Source organism: Phascolarctos cinereus, unplaced genomic scaffold (genome assembly GCF_003287225.1).
Source record: "Phascolarctos cinereus isolate Bilbo 61053 unplaced genomic scaffold, phaCin_HiC Scaffold_5;HRSCAF=322, whole genome shotgun sequence".
Lineage (NCBI taxonomy): Eukaryota > Metazoa > Chordata > Mammalia > Diprotodontia > Phascolarctidae > Phascolarctos > Phascolarctos cinereus.
Window position 1 is genome coordinate 296,064,590 of NW_027555958.1, and position 23,702 is coordinate 296,088,291.

At 48.3% G+C, this 23,702-nt stretch overlaps 1 protein-coding gene across 1 annotated transcript in view; it reads right to left on the reverse strand.

Annotated features, from left to right (window-relative positions):
• The window catches only part of ITGA3 (integrin subunit alpha 3), a 33,238-nt gene extending 14,600 nt beyond the window's left edge, over positions 1 to 18,638 (reverse strand). Inside the window, exons 1-7 of the mRNA XM_020997644.2 lie at positions 18,016 to 18,638; positions 6,675 to 6,802; positions 6,117 to 6,196; positions 4,104 to 4,353; positions 2,536 to 2,622; positions 1,950 to 2,157; positions 1,254 to 1,447 (exon numbers count right to left, since the gene is read on the reverse strand). Coding sequence (XP_020853303.1) covers positions 1,254 to 1,447; positions 1,950 to 2,157; positions 2,536 to 2,622; positions 4,104 to 4,353; positions 6,117 to 6,196; positions 6,675 to 6,802; positions 18,016 to 18,230 — 1,162 coding nt within the window. The 5' untranslated portion in view covers positions 18,231 to 18,638. The remainder of the gene's footprint in view (positions 1 to 1,253; positions 1,448 to 1,949; positions 2,158 to 2,535; positions 2,623 to 4,103; positions 4,354 to 6,116; positions 6,197 to 6,674; positions 6,803 to 18,015) is intronic.
• Between the last annotated feature and the right edge of the window lie 5,064 nt (positions 18,639 to 23,702).

Below are 23,702 nucleotides of genomic sequence, written 5' to 3' on the forward strand. Positions count from 1 at the left end.
AGGGAGGAGAGATGGCAGTTCACCCTGGGACGAGTCACCCAGAGAACTCGTCCCATTCTTCCCAAACTGTTTCTAGGCCAGTGAAATAGTGACCTCTAAGGAAAGAAGTGGAGATTGGTGGGTGAGAAAGGCTAGACACACCAGGATAGGAGGCAAAAAAAATTGCAAAACCCAAAAAACCCCCCAGAAATATACTCAGAAGGCCCTTAGAAACCAACTAATCCAACTGCCTCAGGAAATTGAGGTCGTGAGAGGGAAAGAGATTTGCCTCTGATTACACAGCTAGGTAGAGACAGGGAGGATTCTATTTAGTTCTGACTCTGTCTAGAGCTCTGGGTACATTACCTCTCATCTTCCCTTCCAAATCAACTCCACCCACTCTCACTTCCCTATCATCTATAAGTCATGGGCATTTTACTTTAAAGACCACTCCGATTCCTCCCTCACTTTCATCTGCCACCTCATCTGTAAAACATGTCAGTTGAACTCAGTGACCTCCTGGGTTTCTTGAACTTATGGTCCTGTGGATTTTTCCATAATAATGTATTCTTCCCCTGTGACATCACTCTAGTTCAGGGTCTCTAAATACCTGTACTACTCCAAGAACCTCCCAAATGATCCCTTCGATTCTTCTCCCCGACATAACCCCATGCCTCATTCCTTCCTGGCCAGAGCTGCACAGGACTGCTGTTATTCAATCCCCAACTTAAAAATCTTCAAGGGGCCCCTTTTGGCTTACAAGATACAGTCCTTCTGTACTCTGACCTCCACTTACCTATCCAGCTTCGCCTGCTCCTAATCCCCTAGATGAACCCTATTTGTTCTTCCTCACCAATCTACTCACTGTCCCCCAAATACATTCCTCACATAGCATGCCCTCCCTCTTCTCTATCTAAACCTATTCTTCAATGCTCATCTTGTCTTACTATTCCTTAAGAAGCCTCTTCTAAGGTCCCCAGGCTACATGTCTTCTCTCTTCTAAATCCCAGAGCTTTCTGGGTGTAACACTCATTTGGCATTTAAACAACTGCCTTGTTTTGTTAGCCATCTTTTCTCGTGTGCATATCATTCCTCTGACTACACTGTAATTTCTGGGAAGAATGAGACTGTATCTAATTCTTCTCTGTACTCACCCTCCCTGCAACTCAGCACAGTGCCCTCACAAAGTAGGTATTCTGTAAATATTTGTGGACTTGAAGAAGTAATGAGGAGGGGGGATATTAGGAGGAGGCAAGAGAAGGGGGGAATCTCACCCTGGAAGCCGTCCTGGTTGATGTCTCCAAGGCTGGCCACAGAGAAGCCAAAGTTTGAGCCACTTGGCCCATGGAGGTGTTGGGAAGGGTGAATGGGGAAGATGCCCCCCTGATTCATAAAAATGTAGACTGCACCACCGATCTCTTCCTTCCGCTCAAAGTAGTAGGGGGCACCCACCAGGAGATCCTGCCACCTACCCCAGTGGAGAGGAGGATGTGAGGGCAGTGGCCCCCGTGACGTCCCCCTCTCAAAGTGATCCATGGATACCCAGATCCATGGCTACCCAGAAACAAATCCACCTTGGGGCTACCTTGGTCATGGCCTTCAGTCTCATACTTTGGGCACAGGAAGGCAATATAAGACCCATGTGCATGATATGTGAGTATGGAGAAGCCATGGAAAACAAACTGCTTTGGTTTCCTATAAATGACATTCAAGTTTTATACACCGCCCCCCCCAAACACCACGCACAGCGATCTTCCACGTGAAAACTCACGCACAGGAAAGATAAATTATTTGCAAATAACACTCAAACCCAGAGCCTACCACACGTTCTGATCTCATTTCCATGAGGAAACAAAAATGGATGCACAATTACACTTGTGTCTGCCCAATTCCCTAGATTAGAGGAGAAGTGGGATCCCCAGACTAGTGAGAAGGGTCAAGGTCCATCGCAGATCTAGAATCTCACTCACCCGTCATTGTTAAGGTCCGCCAGGGCGATGGCGCTGCCGAAGTAGGCACCCACCTGCTCCCCTTCCAACACCTGCTTCATCTCAATTTCCCCACCTGCCTCCACGTTCATGAGGAAGACAGAGCCCACGTGGCGGTGCCGGGGAGCACCAGCCACAATGGTGAGACTTTCAGGGTGCAAGATGCCACTCCCCACCTGTACTGCATACCCTGGGAGAAGATAAGAAGAAAGAGGTGAGTCACAAGAGACCTCACTGCAGCTGCCTGCACACAGTTCTAATCACCTCCCTTGACATCCCTCGGGAAATGCCCTAGCCCAAGAGTACTTCACCCTTTTTTTTTTGTGCTATGAACTCTTTTGGCAGTCTAGTGAAGCCCATGGACCCCTTCTCAGAATCATGTTTATAAATGCATAAAATAAAATGCCTAAGGTTACAAAGGAAACCTATTATGCTGGAATAAAGATATTAAAAAGAGGGTGACTGTCTCAGATAGCTGGGCATCCATTCGTTGCCCCCAGACTTTCTCTTCCACCCACCAGGCCTCTCTTCTTCATTACCTAATCAAGGATTCCAGCACTGGACTCACCGATATAGAGATGCCCTAGGTCCTCTGTGTTTGTATAACTGTGCTCTGAAAAATCCCAATCTTTCCTCTGGATCATATAGGTGGTACCTTACAGGGAAGGGGGAACAATTAGGACGAACTCAGAGCCAGTCCCTCCTTCTTCTTCCTGACTCTGAATTGCCACAGAAACCATTCCCGCCCTCTACCACCATCCTCTTCAAGGATCCTTCACCCTTCCTTAGGTAGGCAAGCACAGCAGCAGGGAAAAGGCTTGGGTTCAAATTCTGGCTCTGCCATCTCTTGTAAACCTTGAGTAAAGCACTTGATGTCTCTGTGCCTCAGTTTCTTCTTTTGTGAAAGGGGTTGGACTAGATGACTTTTAAGGTTCCTTCCTAGTCTAAATTCTACTGACCATAACCAGAATGCACCTCTAGGACAATCATAGGATTGAAGAGTCTTAGAGTCAGAAGTGATCTGAGAAATCATTTCAGACTAACCTATTTTATTTTAGAGATGAGGAGAATGAGGCTCTGAAAAGTGAATCAACTAGGTGATGGTCACATAGGCAGCAAGGAGCAGAGACAGCAGAGACCCAGGCCCTGGGTCTCCAAAATCAGAAGCCTTTCTATTATATTCTGTTATCGCTCCACCACTGCAAAGAAATCCTCTCCAGGGTCTCTTTTTAGAATTAGAAATATACAATCACATCTGTCCTACTGCTCCCCCAAATCTCACTCCTGGGTTGATAGCTCCAGTCCACAGAAAACCTGGTTCTTGGGCTTCTCTATAATGGCTATTCACATCCACTTGAGGGCTCTCCTTTCGCTCTAGTAGGCAGCCATGGTGGTACATGGGATGTGTTTGTGTGGAGAGAGGTAAAGGGAGAGAGAGGCAGAGGAAGGGAGAAAGAAAGAGAGAGAAAGACAGAGAGAAGCAAGGAGGAAGGGAGGGAGGGAGAGAGAGGTGAGGGAAAGAGGGAGGGAGGGAGGGAAGGAAGAGAGATTGAGAGGAGAGAGGAAGAAAGGGAGGCGGGGAAGGAAGGAAGGAGGAAAGAGACAGAGAGACAGACACACACAGAGGATGGGGAGAAGAGGGAGAAAAGGAGGAAGGGGAAGAGAGAGGAAGAGAAAAAGGGAAGAAGAAGGGCAAGGCAGGGCAGGAAGGAAGAATCTAAGGAAGGAGGGAAAGAGAGAGAAGACAGAGGAGAGAGGAGAGAGAAAAAGAGAGAGAGAGAGAGAGAGAGAGAAGTTTACAGCAGAGAAAGAGTCTAGCAGCTTGGTCTGTAGTAGCAAATAGATGAAGCTCCCGTTCTTACTGTTCCCAGTGAAGGATCTCATCTGCTACTTCCTTCAACAAGAAGAAAAAATGGGAAGCTCATCCCACAATTATAAAAAGGCTGAAGCTCCAGCCAAGACGTATTGAGAAAGGATGGATCAGGCTGGGAAAAAGGAGACAATAGCCACTGATAGCAAGTCCAGCCTGTTGCTCCCATCTCCCCACCCTGGGTGATCATGAAAGGTTCTGCCTGATGCTCCTACCACTGGCCTGGGCTGGATGGCATCTACCATTTGCCACTCTTTCTGACCCACCTTTCCAGTTGTAGGCACCAGGTGCCCCAAAATACACAGTGTTGTGGGTGAAGCCCCCACTGGTGCCCATCTGGCACATGCCTGTGCCCAGGTAGTCTGTGTTGCTGTTGCACATCTCATTGTGGTACGTCTGCCAGTCGTCTCTGGAGTCGAGTTGTAGATCGTTGCCCCGCACATAACACTTGCCCACCATCCGCCGCTGGTCCTCTGACCCTGACCACAGCACCTTGGTGTAGCGATGGGCGCAGACCTGGGGACATCCCCCCCCGCCAGACAAAACCTTTGTCACAACCCATCCTATATACCCCACCGGAGGCCTCACCGCCAGGGCCCTGGACAGGCAGTTGCTTGCTGGTCCCTTAGACCACTCTCACTGGGTCTTTGTTGTTCTGGGAGTGGGGAAGGAGGTTCTTTTCATTTCCTCCATTAACTCTTGAAGCTGAATATCTTTTTTCTGTGTATTAGATTAGCCCCAGGAAGGGAGGAGAGGGAAATGGAGCACTGCTCCTTGGAAAATAAGGGATTTGGGAGGATTATCATAGAAGGACAAGTTGGGGGTAGTCCTTGGCTCACAGGCCAAAAAGAAACTGGTTACAGAGGAAGTTAAAGACATCCTGCCTGCCCCTCACCCTGCAAATACCCTGTCCTCTTAGAGTAAAACCAAATAAAAAACAAAAACAGATGGTGACCTAGAATTAGTGTGTGAGCGTGTGTGTGTGTGCATGTATGTGTGCACGCAATGTGACAAAATGGAAAGAGTAGGAAAGGACTTGGAGTCAGGATGATCTGAGTTCAAATTCTGACTCAGACTCTTACTATCTCTGTGACCCTGGGCAAGGCACTTAACAACTCCCAACCTCAGTTTCCTCATCTGTAAAATGAAGATAATAATAGTAGCTATGTCTCAGGTTGTTATGAGTATCAAATGAGATAATATATGTAAAATGATTTGCCAACCTTGAAGGGCTATATAAAAAATAATAATAATAATATTATTATTATTATTATTATTGTTATAAAAACAAGTGGATGGGGAAAAAGACACCTAGGTGGTACAGTGGTTTGTAGTGCTGGCCGTGGAGTCAGGATGACCCGAATTGGAATCTTCTCTCAGACACTCAAAGGCTGTATAATCCGGAGCACTTAACCTTTGTCTGTCTTAGTTTCCCCATCTGTAAAATGGGGATAATGATAGCACCAGCCTTTCAAGGTTATTGTGAGGAGATAATATTTGTAAAGTACTTTGCAAACCTTAAAATATATACTATAAATACTAGATCATTATCATCACTGTTATTCTAGAACCAGACTGATCTAGAAATGGCCAAGAATGGGAAATCCATTAAAGTTCACAGGCAGAATTCTGGATCAATCGGTTGTGTGCAATAGAGTCTAGAATTGGTTCAAGGGGGGCTTCCAGAATTTTCTTCCTCCAGAAGTGAAAGGCTGGGCATGGGAATAGCTGGCACTGAGGAACAACCAACACTGAGGCGTGAGGGTGACAGAGGGGTGAGTAAGGAATGACAGCACAGGAGAGGGGAAGGGGGGGTAACTGGCACTAGGGGATTCCAGAGAGTGCCTGGAGGTAGATGGGAGCTCCTGATGCCCAGCCTGGAGCAGGCAAGGTTCCCCAGGAACTGTGCCACTTCGTCCTGGCTCCCACAGCACCGCCTCCCTCCCAGAGGAAGCAATTAAAGCCAAGTCTGTGCCGCCTGGGGCCCCTTCTGCCCTTTCCTCCCAGAGGCTCACTGGCTTGTTCCCACGGAGGGCACCCTAGGAACTGGGAAGAGCAATGAGACATTGACTAGGGCTTTGCCACACCCAGCCTGGGAGGAGCAGCAGAACCCCCAGGGACACACACATAGTGTTCTCAGAGGCCCAGGTACTCAGATTCCTGGTTCTTCTTCTGCCATGTAACATGCCCTCCACCCCGCCCCCCCCCAGGGGGATCTGAATAGTTTGGAAGGTCCAAGGGAAGCACAGGGGCTGTGGATGACCCTCTCACCCACTCACCAACACTCTGCCTGCCGGTCCCTGGCTGGCCACTGTCACCCCAAGCCACATGTCCTCAATAATGTGCTGCCCGGGATCACCTAAAAGCAAAGTCAGGAGTGACGGGGGGGAATAGAAGACCAAGGGGGAGGCGGTCTTCATAAACACATAAACTCACTTCTCACATTCCTAGCAGCCCAGAGCTTCTCAAGGGCATACAACTGGGCGCTCAGACTCTATTTCAGTTAGGCAGACCTTTCCCTAAAATGTCCCTCACCTTGCCTTCTCTGGCCCTGGGATCTTCCTTTAAATTATTCCCCATACCCTGGACGCCAGCCTCCCCTCCCCCAGCCTTCCATCCCAGTTCCCTGGAATGTTCCACTCCCCTTCTTCCTAGGGTGATCTGGGGCTCTATGCCCCATTCTAGCCCTAGCCTGAGAGTGCCCTAAGGGAAGGGTCTGTGATTTCCTTTTGAGGATGGTGACCTCATCTCCTCTGAATCCCCCACCCCCATAGTACTTTGGGTGTTGCCCAAAGGGAATACACAGGACAAGGGGATCTGAGCCCCCTCCCCCTTACTTTTTTCCTCTATATACATCCGTTCACAGTCATCTGTCTGGGAGCTGAGGGGGCACAGGTACACTGCACCTGTCCGGTTGGTGTGGCCATCAGGTATAGCAAGGTCCCGTGGAGCACCAGCAAGGAGTCTAAGGGGGCAGAAAAGAGACTGGAGGTCAGACTAACATTTGGCTCTTAGCCAATGTACTATCCAAGGTAAAGGGAAGCCCATTCCAAGAAATGGGTACCTGTACCAGAGAGGACAGGACAACCAGATCCTTTCCCTGACTGAATAGCTCGACCGCAAGCCTCGGTTCTCCCCCTCCCCCAGGAAAGCACTCATCCTCAGAAAGTCCAACACATCACTAAGAGGCGCTGGAGCATCTGAGTAAAGCTTAAGGGCCATCTCACACTGTATGAAGAAATGAAGAGCATTCACTAGGAGCTCCCCCTTCTCCCCTCTGCTGCATCTCAGAAACCCTTCATCTCAATATTCTCTCTCTCCTTTACTCTCTGATGACAATATGGCCCTCCTCCTCTCCAAGACCAACTTGGCCAACAAATACAATCCCATATCATCCTGTCTTCTCCAGCAAATGGTTCCCACAATTATCCTCCCCCGCTCCAGTCTCCAACTCTTTTTGCCCACTGGATCCTTCCCCTCTAGCTACAAACATGCCTAAGTCTCATCCTTGAAAAACCTCAACTAAACCCAAACCCTCTCAAGCCATCAACCTACATCTCTTTGCTTTTTTCAATTAAACATCTAGAGAAAGCTTTGAGGATGCACACTCAGTGCCTGCACTGCCTCTCTTTTCACGTCTTCTCCACTTTTTGGAGTCAACATTTCCAAAAGAGAACTCATTAATTTGTTCCCTAAACCCACCTCTCTTCTGAGCTTCCCTATTCCATGGAAGATGCCACCATCCTTCAAGTCAGCCAGGAATGTCACTTCCTGCTCCTTTCTCTCTCTCTCTCTCTCTCTCTCTCTCTCTCTCTCTCTCTCTCTCTCTCTCTCTCTCTCTCTCTCTCTCTCTCTCCCTCCCTGATATTTAATCAGCTGTGAAATCTAGGTGTGTCTAACTTCACAGCATCTCCTGCCCTAGAGGGCTGCCACCCTAGGACAGGTAGGCCCTGGTCACTTCTTGCCTGGACCTAACTGGTATCCTTGCCTCACATCTCTAAAGGTACAGAGAGAGTTTTATCACTGCTCTAGGAACCCACAGCTAAAGCTGGGGAATCAGGCTGGCTGAGGTAGGGGCAGGTAAGGGGGGGTAATGTAATAGACTCCAGAGCTTCCCGGCACTCCTCTGCTCTCTGTCCCCCTACCCAAGCTAGAGGATTGGGTCAGCTGAGAAACAGTAAAGCCATGGATATTTGTGGCTCCCTCAGGCTGCACAAGGATGAGGGTCTGCTAGGGCTACTGCTCCCTGCTCTACTTCTTTGGTTCTAATCCAATTCTCGGCCCAAGGGGCCTCATGTTGACCTTTCTCCCTCCCACCCACCACTGGCTTGTTTTTATTTCCCTCTCTAGCCCTTCCACACCTGGCTCTAGGCAGAGCCAAGAGCAGCATTAGAGTGAAATCTTTGCTTCTAGTCAATGACTCTGAATCCCTGATGAGGGGTAGATGGGAGTGGGAGAAGAGGTTCAAACCCTGGGCATGTAGAGACTTGGAGATCCCTCCCTTCTCATGTCAGGAATGCAGAACCTGAGGAGCCTGGGAGGGGGAAGCAGGACACAACTTATGCTTCCCTATACACCTCAACAGCAAAAGCTTTGTTTTAAGGCCCCAGGGATATGGGAGGAGGGAGGGGGTGTAAGAAGAGTTCCCCTCCCCCTCTCCTTGGCGGTACCAATACACACAAGGTTGGCCCGGTGCCAGCCCTGCCCTGTCAGCCCCCTGTTAGTCATTTCCTAGTCTGATACAGGAACGGGCAAGGAAAGCCATTATACTCTTTGGTGACTGACCAGTCACTAGAGCCTGCTGCCCCACCCCCTCAGCATCTGGACTAGGAGCCAGGGGAAAGGGGGGAAAGATGACTCAGGCCACCATGCCACTTTTAAATTAATTGCCACCCAATTTCCTTATGCATGGGAATGTGACTGATGAAACCAGAAATCCAAGGTCCCATTTCTCCTGGACCCTGTAATCCTCACCTTATCAGCTGCAGTGTGCTGGTAAATGTTTAACAATTAGTTTTCTGAAAACCCAGGACACACTTTTAAATTTTCTCTATCACTTTCTTAAATCTATACAACCAAAAAGACAATAAATCAAGTCTTAATTTGTGGAGTTTGTTGATTTCTGAGATATAAATGTTCATACTGAAAATTTAACAATCAGCTCTCCCAGCTGACCCGGCTCCTGACTGCCAGGTTAATCAGACTGAAGAGTGGATAAGAATTGACCAACAAGTATAAAGATGGTTATTAGGAGGTCAGAGCAGGAGAGATCAAAGTTAGCTATCCTGTAGGCCCCAACTCTAAGGGTACCCAAACATGAGTAATGGAATGGGTAGGGGATGCTAAGCACAATAGACCTGTCTGAACTGGACATAGCTCTGCCTAGAGGCAAGGGGCTGAGCAAAGTGACTTCAAGATGGTTTTGGTCCTTGATGGGGTAGGAGGAAAGGGGACCTAAGGAAGGTCCAACCCCGATTCCATCAATGAAATATAACCGAAAGAGTCGTCTCCACCTTCTCTGCCTGGATTGTAGGCTGCTACCGCTTCTCAACCCAGGGCAGAAGGGGTGGGGAAGGAGAGGAGTGGGAGTGGTAGGGTTCCTTCTTCCCCAGCCCAGACAACATCCTGCCTTGCTGGGCAGCTGGCATGCTCTGGCTTGTAAGCTAGCCCTCCCCTCCCATTCCCCTAAACTCAGTCTCCTCCTAAAGGCTCGAGTAAGCAGAACAGAAGTTAGTCAATTGTCTGTCTGCCTATCCCTCACCTCCCTTCATCCTCGGTGCACTGGGTCTGTGGACACCAAGGCAGGGGGAAGAAGGGATGCTCAGACAGAAGCCACCTCCCCCCCACCAATTCCATCCGGATCCAATCCTCTCCCTCCCCAGAGATTCCACAGGGAACCTTCCCGCAACACCAACCCTCCCTCCCCCCCAGCCCCTGAGTATTTTTAGCTCCTGGCTCAGAGGCCTCTCTAGCCCCTGGCTCCTTGCCCAGGATGGAGAAGATCACGCCTTCAGAGTTCTATGCTAGGTTGGGGGAAAGGTGGAGAGATGTAGGCATCAGAGACAGAGGAAGGAGAACAGGTGAGAGCAGTGATAGCATGTTGGGGGCGGGGTACTGACCCTAGTATAACCCAGTTTGGCTGGTTGGTTTTTATTTTTCCCCTAGATGAAAGTCAATTTAATTCCACAAATATTTACTACATGCAAAGCACTGTGCCAGCAGCAAAGAGAGATACAAAGTTTAGATATGGTTTTAGTCTTGTGGCATCTCAGAATATAGTGAAGGGACATCAACACAGATACCGCATGATATCCGGTTAAGTGCATGGGAACAACACAAAGCACAGGGCAGAAAGGAAAAGGCTAGATCGGAGACATTTCTCTGCAGAAGTACCGCTGAGTTAGGATTAAGGGTTGGGTAGGCATGTGGACAGTTAGGTGCCATAGGGATAGAACGCTGGGTCCTGGAGTCAGGAAGACCTGAATTCAAATCCAGCCTCAGAAACTTCCTGGCTATATAGCCCTGGGCAAGTCACTTGATCATGCTTGCCTCAGTTTCCTCATCTGTAAAATGAGCTGGAGAAGGAAATGGCAGACTACTCCAGTATCTTTGCCAAGAAAACCCCAAATGGGGTCATAAAGAGTTGGGCATGACTGAAATGAACAAACAATAATAAGGTATATGAAGAGAGGCAGCTAGGAGGCATAGTAGATAGAGTGCTGGGCTCAAAGTCGGGAAGGCCTGAGTTCAAATCTAGCCTCAGAAACTTCCTAGCTGTGTGACCTTAGGCAAGTCACTTAACTTTTATTTGCCTATGGATTGGTGATTCACTGGAAAGGAAATGGCTAACCATTCCATTTGCCAAGAAAACCCAATGGATAGGGGTCCACAGGGTCATGAAGAGTTCACATGACTGAACAACAACAGGCATATGAAACAGGTGCCAAAGTTATGTTTGGAGTTCATCACAACTGAATTAGGAGATTCTGATGGAGAAGAAGAAGAGAAGAGGGCTCCTGGGCTTTGGGTGCCACATAAATAAGCACTTCTTATTTAAGAAGTTACAGTCACAGTGAATAGTGCACTGGACATTAGAGTCAGAAAGAACTGGGTTCAAGTCTTGCCTCCAATGCCAACTATGTGACCATGGGCAAGGTCACTTGCCCTTTTGTGCCTCAGTTTCCTCATCTGTAAAACGATGGAGGTTGCACTCGATGGCCTCTAGAGTCCCTTTTAACTTTAAATCTATGATCCTACTATGAAAGGTTTCAACATCTCACTTTACCTAGAGGCCAGGCAATCAGGAAGTAACAGCAGAGTAGGAGAATGTAGAGAGAGGGAGATAGGCATAGATTTTTGTGTCAGAAAGTCTGTTCCTTCCCTCTTTCCTGATCACTCAGCTCATCTCCTCCCTCCACCCTACTCCTAGCACCTTGAATTCAAAGGAGGATGGGAGTAAATAAGACTAGGGCAACCAGGCTCCCAACCAGATACCACGTTCCACTCAAGGCACTCTCCTGCCTGATTTCTCTGAGACCCAACATTCTTTATATCCAGAGCTGTAGAAGTCAACATAAAGCATCATTCCTCCACTCGAATCGATCTAGAATAGGGTGAGTACCCTATCCAGAGTCTGAAAAATGGCCAAAATAATCAGGGCAAGTAGACAAATGAAAGCTGTCAAGTGAGGATGTGAAGAGGGCCTCTGCTCCTCTGAGCTCCATTCCTACCATCACAAAGCACCCTGTAAGGTGTCAGAGAGGTCAACTAGTGAAAAAATCACACAGCCTCATCTCCTTCCCCAAACGCCTCAATGAAAGGGGTGTGAGGTACATTGAGCCTGAAGGTGTGCAGTCTGTTACATATCCTTCCCTTCCAAACCAATCCTAAACCAGGGGCAGAATAAGGAGCCCTTGTATGACAAAAACACTACCTTCCCAGACCATGTTCAGGTTTGAGAAGCACAGTACTTGGCACATATATAAGTGCTAAATAAATGTTTGTTGAATAAATAATAATTCCCAATCTCTCAGCCAAGACGGTTTTGGTAACTTCTAGTCAGTGGGATAAGGGAGAAACCCCTCCCTCAGCCTGGTACTTCTCCTGATGCCTATCTCCCAAACTTTCCAGAGGACTCTGGCCTTTCTGGTTGGGACCCCAAGGCAAAGCTTAATATACCGAAATGGGTTTAAACATCAAAAGGGATGGAATACACAAGAATGAGGATTCTCTTGCTTTCAGAAAACTCCATAGTCACAGAGTTGAAAGGAAACACAAATGTTTCAGCTCTGAACTTTCAACTTTGAACTAACTTCAACAGTTAGTTCAACTCTACCTTTTTACAAATGAGGAAACTGAGGCCCAGGCTTGAGATTGGCCCAAGATCACAATTCTTTCATGCACAGACAGTACTTCACCTCTCATCTCTGAGATGGTTTTGGGGAAAAGGAGGAATGATGATGGAAAGAACGTTACAAACTCGTGCAAAACAGCTGGTTTTCTCATCCTCTCTCCTATAAGATAGTTGAGCCCCTCCCAGCCTCCAGAGAACCGAAACACTGGAAAGCAATGTTTCCTCCCCTAGCCTGACTCCCTCGTAGTTCAAAGCTAATGGAGCATCGAAGTAGAGAAACAGAAGTGATAGAAACTAGGAAATGGGACTCAGGAGGGTTCGGGGCATCAGCAACCATCACTCCAGAGAAGAAAAAGGCAGGCTAGGGTAAGGCCAACGGGAGGGGGAGGGGGAGGTGTAGGATAACAATAGCTTTTAAGCTTTCTTCAAATGGTTCATTTCAGAGAGATGGGGGGGGCAATTCAGGTAGATCCCCCTCTTCCCCTTCTCCCAATAAGAGTAGGCAGGGCAAATTCAATTCCAGAAAGGGTATGGGGCCTCCTAGAGACCACCCAAGCAAAGGTGGGTCCCAGGAGTCAGCACTCAGTGAAACTGCCTCCAGGAACCACCCTGCCTCTGGGCCTGTTGTTTCTGATTTAAGGTCAATCTTCCACAAAGGGATGGGAGCAGTAAGAAGAGGGAAGAAGCATGTTCTGCCTAGGGGCAGCAGCTTCCTGCTGCCTGGATCCCAGCTCGGTGCCAGCCCTGTTTCCTGAATTAGACATCTCCCTGGAGGACTCTCCCCTGGTAGTAGCAAAACTCCACAATGCCCAAGATGGAACAGCAGGCCTCCTCCACCCTCACCTCCCACCTCCCCCACACTGCCCTCTCCCCATCAGTGACTCAGCTCCTCAAGCCAGAGTAACTACATGGATGGGGGAGAGAGAAGAGAAAGGGAGAAAAGGGGAGAAAGAGATAGAGGAAGAGGAAAAAGAATGTGGGGGAGAGAGAAATGGGGAGAGAAAGTGATGGGGTGGGGGAAGAGATGTTGGGGGAAGAGAGAGAGAGAAGGAAAGAGGGAAAGGGGAAGAGAGGGGAGGGAAAGATGGAGAAAGATGGGGTAAGAAAGTTGAGGCAGAGAAAGGTGGCAGGGGAGAGACAGATAGCAGAGGAGAGAGAGATGGGGGGAGAAAGAGATGAGGAGGAGAAAGAGAGGGGGAGGAGAAAGAGATGAGGGAAGAAAGAAAGTGATAGGGGAGAAAGAGATAAGGGGGAAAGAGAAAGAGATAAGGAGGAAAAGAGATAGAGGAGAGAAAGAGATAAGGAGGAGAAAGACATGAGGTAGGGGGAAGAAAGGGGCTGGAGGAAAGCACCCCAAGTAGGCTTAAAGGATGTGCCAAGGCCATCTTCGCCAGTTCCTCTATCTATGGACTAGCTAATACTTCATTGTGAATTGAAAGAGGAAGGAATGCTTGGATACCTTTTTCCCCACTTCCCACTTTCTGGGTGTCTTCCTCCCTTCTGGCTCCTGAGAAATGTCTATCTTCAAGCCCACTTGCTGAAAAAAGGACCCTACACCCACCAACCACTTCCTCCTTGCCAGAAGAAGCTGGCACACAACTACATTTCTTTCAAGGTGAAGAATTCTCTCACTGGCTTCTGAAGCAGAGATAGGACAAAGAAGGAGGTTCACCCTCTGTGACAGGTGCCTAAGGCCTTGGCTTCTGTCTTCCTCTACTTGGCACTAGGCCCAGGGAGTGCCAGCTCAGCCTACCCTACAGGGAGCATATTTCCAGAGATCACAGTAGTCACTCCTGGATCCAGAGTGGGTGCCCACAGTCTTCTCTTCCAACAGTGCTCCCTGGTGCCAGTCTAGGGGGAATGGGAAGAGCTAGACACTAGAAAGGTCATGTCTGCTCCTCCTGAAACTCTTCCTCCTATAATGAACTAAATTTGGCTTCTAGAAACCTAGTATTCTTAGGCAGCACAGTGGGTAGTGTTGTACTTGGACTCTAGAAGACTTATCTCAGCCTCAGTTTCCTCATCTGTTAAATGGGGATAAGAACAGCACCTACCTCTCAGGGTTGTTGAGAGGCTCAAATGATATAAAAATACGTAAAAGGCTTTATAGACATTAAAGCATTACAGAAATGCTAGGGTTTTATGAGACATAGTAGTGAAGGGCCCTGAAATACCTTCTCTTCAAGGAATCATCTCAGCTTCTCCCTTTGCTCATTCCACAGAGGCATGACATACATGTTCTCTTTACCTGAGGATCTCAAAGCACCACTGCTCATAATCACAGAATTTTAGAGCTATAAGAGATTTTCTAGGCTGCTACCTCCTTCCCGTTGTCCCTAAATGTGCTCTTCAGGCTTTTTTGAGTGCAGAGATTCTGGGTATCTGTGGCAACTGAGTATGATCCTAGCACCAACTGAACCTAGAAATCTAAGTCATGTGTGTATGTGTGTGTGTGTGTGTGTGTGTGTGTGTGTGTGTGTGTAAGTGTGAGGGGCTGGACCACAGTCCTGAAGGGAAATCAGTACATCATCCTGAGAAGAAGCCCACCTGCTCATTCCATACCACCTTGCACACAGCAGGCACCAGGTTGGTAAATGTTAGCTGAACTGCAAGCTGTCCGTCAGGGACTGGAATGCTGTTTCATCTGTGTCTTTGATTCTCTCCTTCCCCCAGAGGAACCGATGGGTCCTGAGCCAAGAGCTCAAGGCCCCGGCCAGAAGGTTTCAGTTCACAGCTTGACTTTTCAGGCAGCTGTTCACATCTGGATACACAGCTGATTGTCTCTATCCCAGCCCAGCTGGCCCTGCTGAGGGGTCTCTGGCAGAACAAGAGACTAAAAACTTCCCCCAGGGACCTAGAATCACAATTTCTCCACCCCCCACATACATGACCTAGATTTCTAGGTTCAGGTAGGTCTAGGATTATACCCAGTTGTCACAGAGAGATCCAGAATCTCTGTGCTCAAAAGGACATTTTGGTGGCAAGGAAAAGGAGGTAGCAGACTAGAACATCCCTTATAGCTCTAAAATTCTATGATTCTGAGCAGTGGTGCTTTGAGACGTTCTAAAGAGAACATTTGGGGCAAAGCATAGAGTGAAACTCAGGTGCCTAAAGATTTTGCTCATTTTCCACAGGGGAGTTGAGCCCTCATGCCACTATGATAATTCCCACTCTGGGAGTCAGGGAAAGGTATGTGGAGTTATCGACTGTCAGAGCCTAGGGGAAGGGTCCTCAGAGATCAGATGATCATAGATCTAGAACTGAAAGGGCTCTCAGAGGCCATCCAATCCAATCCCCTTATTTAACATATAAGGAAACTGAGGCAGGGATGTTAAGTGACTTGCCTAAGGTCATAAAGTGGCATTAGCGAAGCCAATATTTGAACCCGGATTCTCCAACAAACACCAGGGCTCTTTTCACTGGATAACATTATCTTGTCTGTTCACATCTTTTGTTTTACAAGAGGAAATTAAAGAGAAAAGACAAGCTCACACAGACAGGACTAGGATCCAGGTCTCCTGACTCTCAGGAGTGGGAGAATGCCATTGAACTATACTGCCTCACACGTGAAGAATCACTGGTATATCATAAACTAAGGAAGAAGCTTTATCTGGGTCTCCAAAGACAGTCCCCTCGGAAAACACAGAAAAGTGGCCCTATCACTTTTCAGGCCAAGAGTCATGAGGAGAACTCGGCAGCCCAGACTCTTCCTCAACCTTTCCCAAGTTAGGGCTAAGCCCCAGATGGAGCTGGGATCTACCAGCCAGGTCAAGGCTGCTAGGAAGGTTTGGACTTTAGCCATTTCCCAAGGTTCTCAGGAGGGCATAGGCCTAGGATGAGGCAGGGCGGGTCCATGTGCTCTGCTGCCATTCCCCAGCTACCTTCAACCACCACACTACTTCCTGGGAGTAGAGGTTAAGAGCTCTCTTCATTAAGGCCACTCAGCTCTGAGAAACTTGAACCCCTCCTACTTCCTTCCCCCACCTTAACAACCAACCTGATCACCCTGACACACCCATCACCCCCATCTCTCAAGAAGGTCTTCCTGCCCAAGCCCACCTCCACCAAGATAAAATAAAACAAAATAATAAAATAAATACCCAGCCTGTATTCCAGCTGAGGCAGCTAGGTAGCGCAGCGAACAGAGTGCCAGGCTTCGAGCCAGGAAGATCTGAATTCAAATGTGACCACAGACACTTACTAGCTGTGTGACCCTGGGCAAGTCACTTCACCTGTTTGCCTCAGTTTCCTCATCTGTAAAACAAGCTGAAGAAGGAAATGGCAAACCAGTATCTTTGCCAAGAAAACCCCAAAAGGGGTCATGAAGAGTCGAACAAGACTGAACACCAAGTATCCTACTTAACATCCCAAAGCACTCAACCTCCAGTAATAAATAAGTCAACAGGGCAGCTAGATGGCGTAGTAGATAGAGCTCTTAGTTTGGAGTCAGGAGGACTGGAGTTCAAATCTGACCTCAGACACATGACACTTACTAGCTGTGTGACCCAAATACATAAATAAATAAATAAGTAGGTCAACATTACCACCACTGCATCCAACAAGGGACTCAGGACACAAACAGCTGGATGTTATCACCTTCTCCCTCCAGAACCCTGACCTCCCTGCCCCCTTCCTTCTTTCTCAGAAGCTGTTTGGGGGAGGGGGGATACAGAGAAGAGATAGGAGAAGAAATACCATTTTTCCTCTTCAAACCAAAACAAACACACTCAGGGCTGAAGATTCAGCATGAATGTGTGGAATGTGGAGAAGATGCTGGGGAGAAGGAGGTGGCGGGGTTCCTAACTGTTGGAAGGTGGGAAAGCACTGGGATGCTTCCCACCACTGGAACCTCAAGGGGGCGCATATGGGTTAGGTCAAGGTAGCACTCCCGCTCCAGGCCTCTATCTATCCAGTCCATTCATCCCGAATCAGAGAGGAAAGCCCTAAACTCAGAATCAGAGGATCCAAATTCGAATCCAGATCCAGATACTGTACTAGCTGAGTGTTTTTGGAGCAAGTCACTTCACCTCATCTGATAAATGGATGCTCTCTTCACAGGGTGACTATAGCAAGGGCACCTGCTTTGTAAGCCATGATGGTTCTATGTATACACGAGGAATCAATTACTACTTCTTGGGTAATCTTGGGCAAACCTCAGTTTACTCCTCTGTAAAAGGAGGGGGGTTAAACTAGATTTCCTCTTTGGTCCCTTTCATTTCTAGATTTGAGGATGCTATTATCCCTGGACATGCCGAAGATATGGGCTAGTGCGGTCAGGAATGTAAGGACAAGGTAAAGAGTGGGCAGCGAAGAGGGTCAACAGGCTGAGGATTTCTTCCTGACACATGGCTGTTCCCTTAGGCCTTTTCCGTTCCCCACGCCTGGGGGGCTCAAGTCAAGTTCTCAAAGCCGGGGGGCTAGGAGCTAGGTGCTTAGGATGAGGGGGAAAGAAGAGAGGGTGAGCGTTCAGGAATCCAGTCACTCCTAGGCAAGTCTCCAGGGTCTCCAGGCACAAAGAGGACCCCACCCCCAGCCTGCGCCTCAAGACTGAGAATTTTTCTAGAGGGGAGAGGCAGGTTGGAGCAGCTCCCGCACGTGTTAGGGATTATCTACTCTCCTCCCACCGCAGATCCCGCCGCCGCACCCCTCCTTCCCCAGCTCAAGCCTTCTCGTCTCGGCAAAGCTACCCCCTCTCAGGCCCATAAATCCTTAAACCCTAAGGTCGTTCTAAGCGCTCAGAGGAAGCGGGCTGAGTAGGGGAATGTTTGGAGGTCCCTCTTTGATGTCCCGGTCTCCCGCCACCCCCAGCCCCTGTCCCCACTCACAGGTAGCGCTGCTGCTGCTCAGTCTGCCGGTGGAGGGCGACGGAGTAGCCGAAGAGGCTCCCAGGGTTCGAGGCCTCCTTCACCACCAGGAACCGGGTGTCCAGGTTGAAGGCGGAGGCTACGCGACAGCCCGCAGCTGCCAGCGCCAGCGCCAAGGCGCAGAGGGGCAGGCGCTGGCCACAAGAGGCACGGCGGACGCGGGGGCCTGGGTCCATGGCTACAGCCGACCCGGTGGGGCGGATGGGTGTATACTGGGGGCGCGGGGGACGTGTGGAGGGTCAGATTCACCTGTTTCCCCCGCGGCCGCCTGCAGCGTAGCCGACCGTCCCTCGTCCAACCCCGTCAGGTGGCCCCACTTAGTCCAGTCAGGTGCCCCTGGTCAGTTTCACACCCTGTCCTCGCCGGGTCTCCCACCCCGGCTGGGTCAGTATCACCCCCTCTTCCCTCCCCTTCCTCCCTTCCCTCCCTCCTCTGGACTGTGTCACCGCAGCCCGCACGGATGGACCCTTTGGCCCTATCCTCCTGCCACTTTCTCCCCCCTCAGGCTCTGCTCTAGCTGCGCCCTCCTCGCTCTGCCGGCTCTAGCTACCCGATCCGGGCTTCGGGCTGCGGGGGCCGGATCACGGCTGGGAGGGAGCGAGGGAGGGCGGGAGGGAGGGGTCCCGCGGCCCCGCCTCCCCCACGCCCAGCTCCGCACCTCCCCACCTAGCACGCCTCGGCCTTGGCTCCGCTTTTCTTCCGGGGAAAGGGTGGAGAAGGGCTCGGCTCTGCAGCCACCTCTTAAAGGGGCAGCTGCGCCCCTCCCTCATCGCCCTCCTCCCCAAATCCGGCGCCCTCCACTAACCACCTGTTCGGGACCCCCTAAGACCTGACCCTGCTGTCTCCCGGGAGTTGCTACCGGACCAACGGATTGGGAGGTCAGGGCAGCGGAGGGAAGGTGTCCTGCGGTTCGTCCTCGCCGCTGCGGCTATTGGTGCTGCCGCAGCGATCGCGTTCGGGCTCCGCGCCCTCCGAGAGGGGTCAGCAGACGGCTGGAGCCTCTCGGGGTTATCTCTCCTCTCAGGCTAGGAATGTCCGGCTTTAGGGCTGGTTCGGATCCCAGCCTCGCCTGTCTCCTGGCTTTTCATCCTGGATGAGGTAGCTGAAATCTCTGACCCATCCTCTTCTCTAGGCGCGGTGTGCTGTTCAGTTGTCCCAAGCCTTGCTCCTTTCTGGGAGTGAACGGGGGACGGAACATGCCAGATAAATGGCAGTAGGAATATCGACATTAATTAGTAACCAAAAAGCCTGAAGGGCCCTAACAAAGCATCTTCCAGGATCTCAGAGCACCGAGGCATTCACAGTCTGCTCTTTAGCCAGGGGGAAACTAAGTCACACCTACATTTCCCACTCCCCCTTAGTGATATTCTGTCTAGTAACCTGGGAATTAGGTGGACTGGAGTCCTTGATCCTCAGCCTCCTTTAATAACAACAACAATAATAAACATTTAAGTACTTTTGCGTGTTCTCTCATTTGATCCTCCTAACTCTCCAAGGTAGGAGCTATTATCACACCATTTTACAGATGAGGAAACGGAGGCAGAGGTGAAGTGACAGCCAGGTTGTTGTTGAGTCCTTTCTTCAGTCAGTGTCAGGCTCTCTTTGACCCCAATGGGGTTTTCTTGGCAAAGATACTGTACTGATTTGCCATTTCCTTCTCTAGCTCATTTGACAAATGAGGAAAATGAGGCAAACAGGGTCAAATGATTTGTTCAGGGTCACACAGCTATTAAGTGTCTGTAAGCAAGATTTGAACCTCAAAGTCCAGCGTGGTATCCACTGCCCACCATCCTAAAGGCCTCTAACCTAATCGTATTTCCCAAATCCTGCTGGAGGTAATTTCTTCCCTTCAGCAGCCACCAGATAGTACTACACTGAATCCAACCCAGCTCCTTTATTCTCTCCTTTTCTTAAAAAGCCCCTCTTGAAAAGGGTGATCCCATCACCCTCCCTGTCCCATATTCCATTATCTTTTGGGGGCAGCCCCACCCTGGACTTTCTCTGAATCCTGTAGGGTTCTGACCTTTAGCCAAGCCTCTGAGGACTGGATGGGGAGTCTGAGCCAGGGAGCGCTGTTGACACTGGGTGGTGGCTTCTATGCAGGTGGGTGGGTCTCCTAAGCAATCATCAACCACAGGCCATTGATAGCTGGGAAGGACCCTGAAGATATCTCATTTGTTCCCCTGCCTATGGAAAAGATGATGTCCAATCTTTCACCATCTCTTTTAAAACACCTCCTAACTGGTCCCCTCTCCTCACTGGAAATTCTCCCTGAGTAAGTTATTAAGACTAGTCACCATCCATTCCCTTACAGTCTATGAGGACCCACGATGGAGGGAGCAGCAGGCTCCGGATTCAGGAAGACCTGAGTTCAAGTATAACCTTAGATAGGTACCAGCTGTGTGACCCTGGTTGAGTCACTTAGCCTCTGTTTGCTTCAGTTTCCTCATCTGCAAAATGGAAGTAATGATATCAACTACCTCCTAGGGTTGTCATGAGGGTCAAAAAAAATAATAGTTGTAAAGCACTTAGCACAGTACCTGGTTCATAGTAGGCAGCTATATGTTATTATTATTAATTCATAGAGACTGATATATCTCCAGTTGTTGGAATGATAAGTTACTGGTTATGTGACCCTGGCAAATCACTTAATCCCTTTCTGCCTCATTTTTCATTATCTGTAAAGTTGAGATAAATAGTAACACTTACCTCACAAGGTCATTGTGAGGATTAAATAAGCTAATATATGTAAAGTGCTTTGTAAATTTTAAAGTATTAAATAAATGCTAATTATTATTATTACTACTACTACATTTAAAGGTATACAATAAGGAGGGCAGCACACCTTTATCAGACAGAAAGATACACTGAATTAACTGTGTCTACACTGAAGGAGGGACAACTAGGAGGGGCAGTTAAATGGCACAGTGGAGAGAGTTCTGGGCCTGGAGTCAGGAAGTGTCATCTTCCTGAGTTCAAATCTGGCCTCAGACACTTAATAGCTGTGTGACCTTGGGCAAATCATTCAGTCTCACTTGGGTAAGTTTGCCTCAGTTTCCTCATCTATAAAACGAGGTGAAAAAAGAAATGGCAAACCACTCCAATAACTTTGCCAAGAAGACTCCAAATGGGGTCACAAAGAGTCAGACACATCTGAAAAATGACTGAGCAACTACAACAAACTGAAGAAGATCAGAATGATGAGGGCTGGAGATAGGAGAGGGTCTAGAGAAAGGGTTCTTTTTTTTATTTTGTATTTCCTTGTGGAACAGAAGATGAGAATTGTACATGCAACTGAGTTTTTATTATGTAGAGCTTGCTTTTATTTTTAAGCAAATAAAAATTCATCATGTAACGTTTAAAGTTATCTTTCTGGTCTGTAATTCCTTCTGGCTTTCCTTCTGTTTCTCTCTCTCTCTCTCTCTCTCTCTCTCTCTCTCTCTCTCTCTCTCTCTCTCTCTCTCTCTCTGTCTTTCTCAGATAGAAAACCCTACTCCAATCCCTCTCTCCTTCTCACCTTCTCCCTCCTACTGAAAAAAAATTAAAACAAAACAGCAATGCATAGTCAAGCAAAAACAAACCCCCACATTATCCATATCCAAAAATGTAGGTTTCATTTTGCTTCTTGAGTCTATCACCTCTCTCAGGAAGGAGGACGAAACATAGATCACCATAGGTCTACTGGAATGGTGGCTGATCATTGCCTTGTTCAGAATATTCAAGTTTTCTCTAAGTTGTTTCTGCAATGTTGTTGCAAAGAAATGTTTATGCAGGATGAGGTAATTAAAATTGGAAGCATGGCATAGTGGATGGAGTGCTGGGCCAGAGAGTTGAGAAGACCTGGATTTAAATACTGCCTCAGAAACTTACTACCTGGGTGAACTTGGGTAAATAAGTTACTTAACCTCCCTACACCTCAATTTCTTTATCTGTAAAATGGGGACAATCAGACTTCGAACACATCCCTTATTAAGGTTGTTATAAGGCTTAGATGAGATAATTGCAAACCTTGAAATGCCTTTTAAAATGTCCGTTATTATGATGGCACTGAGCCCAGTTCCCCATGTGACATAGTGACCACAGTGCAAACTGTGTCCAGGAAACAGAGCAAAGCTACCTGTTCTAGACAGACTAAGCCTACAGCCTTTGGCCTTTTTCGCTCTGTTGCTCCAGTCATTGGCTTAACTATCCCAGACAGTAGGAAATGATATTCTGATGTAAAAGGGAGATAGGGTCCCAACACGAAGAGATCATTAGTGATTAAGGGGTTGAGGACAACACTCCTATTTAAAAAGTGCTTTGAGATCTCCCAGGGTTTGGGTCCAGGCTATACGTCAATTATTATCTCCCCTACCATCCCAAACAGGAATGACTGGCATGTCCGATCCCAGGGATGGGAAGTAGGAAAAGGATGAGGATTTTTTTTTCCATATCAGGAGAGGCAATAGTAGCTTTAAAGTCAGGGTGGAGGCTGGGACAGGGGACTGCTAGTCAAGGAAAGAGGAAGATTGGGAGTTAGATAGAGAAGTTAGTTTATGGAGGGAGAGTGACAAAGCCATGGAAAAAAGGAAGGAGAGCCAAGGAATGTGGGGGAGACCCCAGATTCCAAAGGCTGGTGGGAGGAGAGGAGCAGCAGGGAAAGGCAGAGGGAGGGGGCAGGGACTGCAAAAAGAAGTTATGAAAAAAAAATCCAGAGACCCTAAAGCAGTCACCTCTTTGTTAGCTATTGCTTCTCTAAGCCTCTTCAAAGAGCTAGAATCCCTTGACTCTATGATATCACCACTCGTTGCTTCCCTCCAGGTTCAAACCCCTCAAACATGGTCTCTTGTGGACTTCTGTCATAGGCAGATGGGGTGCACTCCAGGGACACAGAGAGGGACCAGCAGACAAAGGCATATGAATGAATTTCCCCCTATGGACCAGGAGTGGGGGAAGAGAGGGAGGGGATAAGGGAGGATTTCTTCAAGGAGGGAAATGGAGAGTACAGTTGAGATAAAGCGGCAAGAACAGGGTTGGGAGTTGGAAAGAAGGGGAAAACAGACTTCTAATCAGGGAAGTTGGAGGGCATGAGAAATTGAGGTATGGACTAGAGCTGAGTCCATGGCCCACTCAGTAGTTGGAGCAGAGAATCTGAGCTGGGAAATTCTGAGGGATTAGGAGATAAGAAGGGGCTAATTTGCATAGAACACTCAGTCTCTCCACTCAGTGCCTAAACTGCTCTCACCTCTCTTCTGCTTTCTGGCATGTCTGGCTGTCTTTAAGACTCAATTCATACTAGCTGTGTGACCCTGGGCAAGTCACTTAACCCCATTGCCTAGCCAAAAAAAAAAAAAGACTCAATTCAAATCCCACCTTCTGTCTTTTCCCCTTGTCCTATCCCTGGCCCCCAGAGCATCTTCCCTCTGAGAAAGATGATCTTCCATTTAATGTGTGCATCTTGTATTATACACATATTTGTAGATCTAATTTATATATTATATTTAATATCTATTTATGTGTATTATATGGACCCTTATAGACAATTATATACATATGTTCTATACATATTTTTAGTATGTAAACTCCTAGAGGACCAGAAGAATGTTTTTGTCTTTCTTTGTATACCCAGTCTTAGCACATGGAAAGTCCCTAATAAATGCTTTTTGACT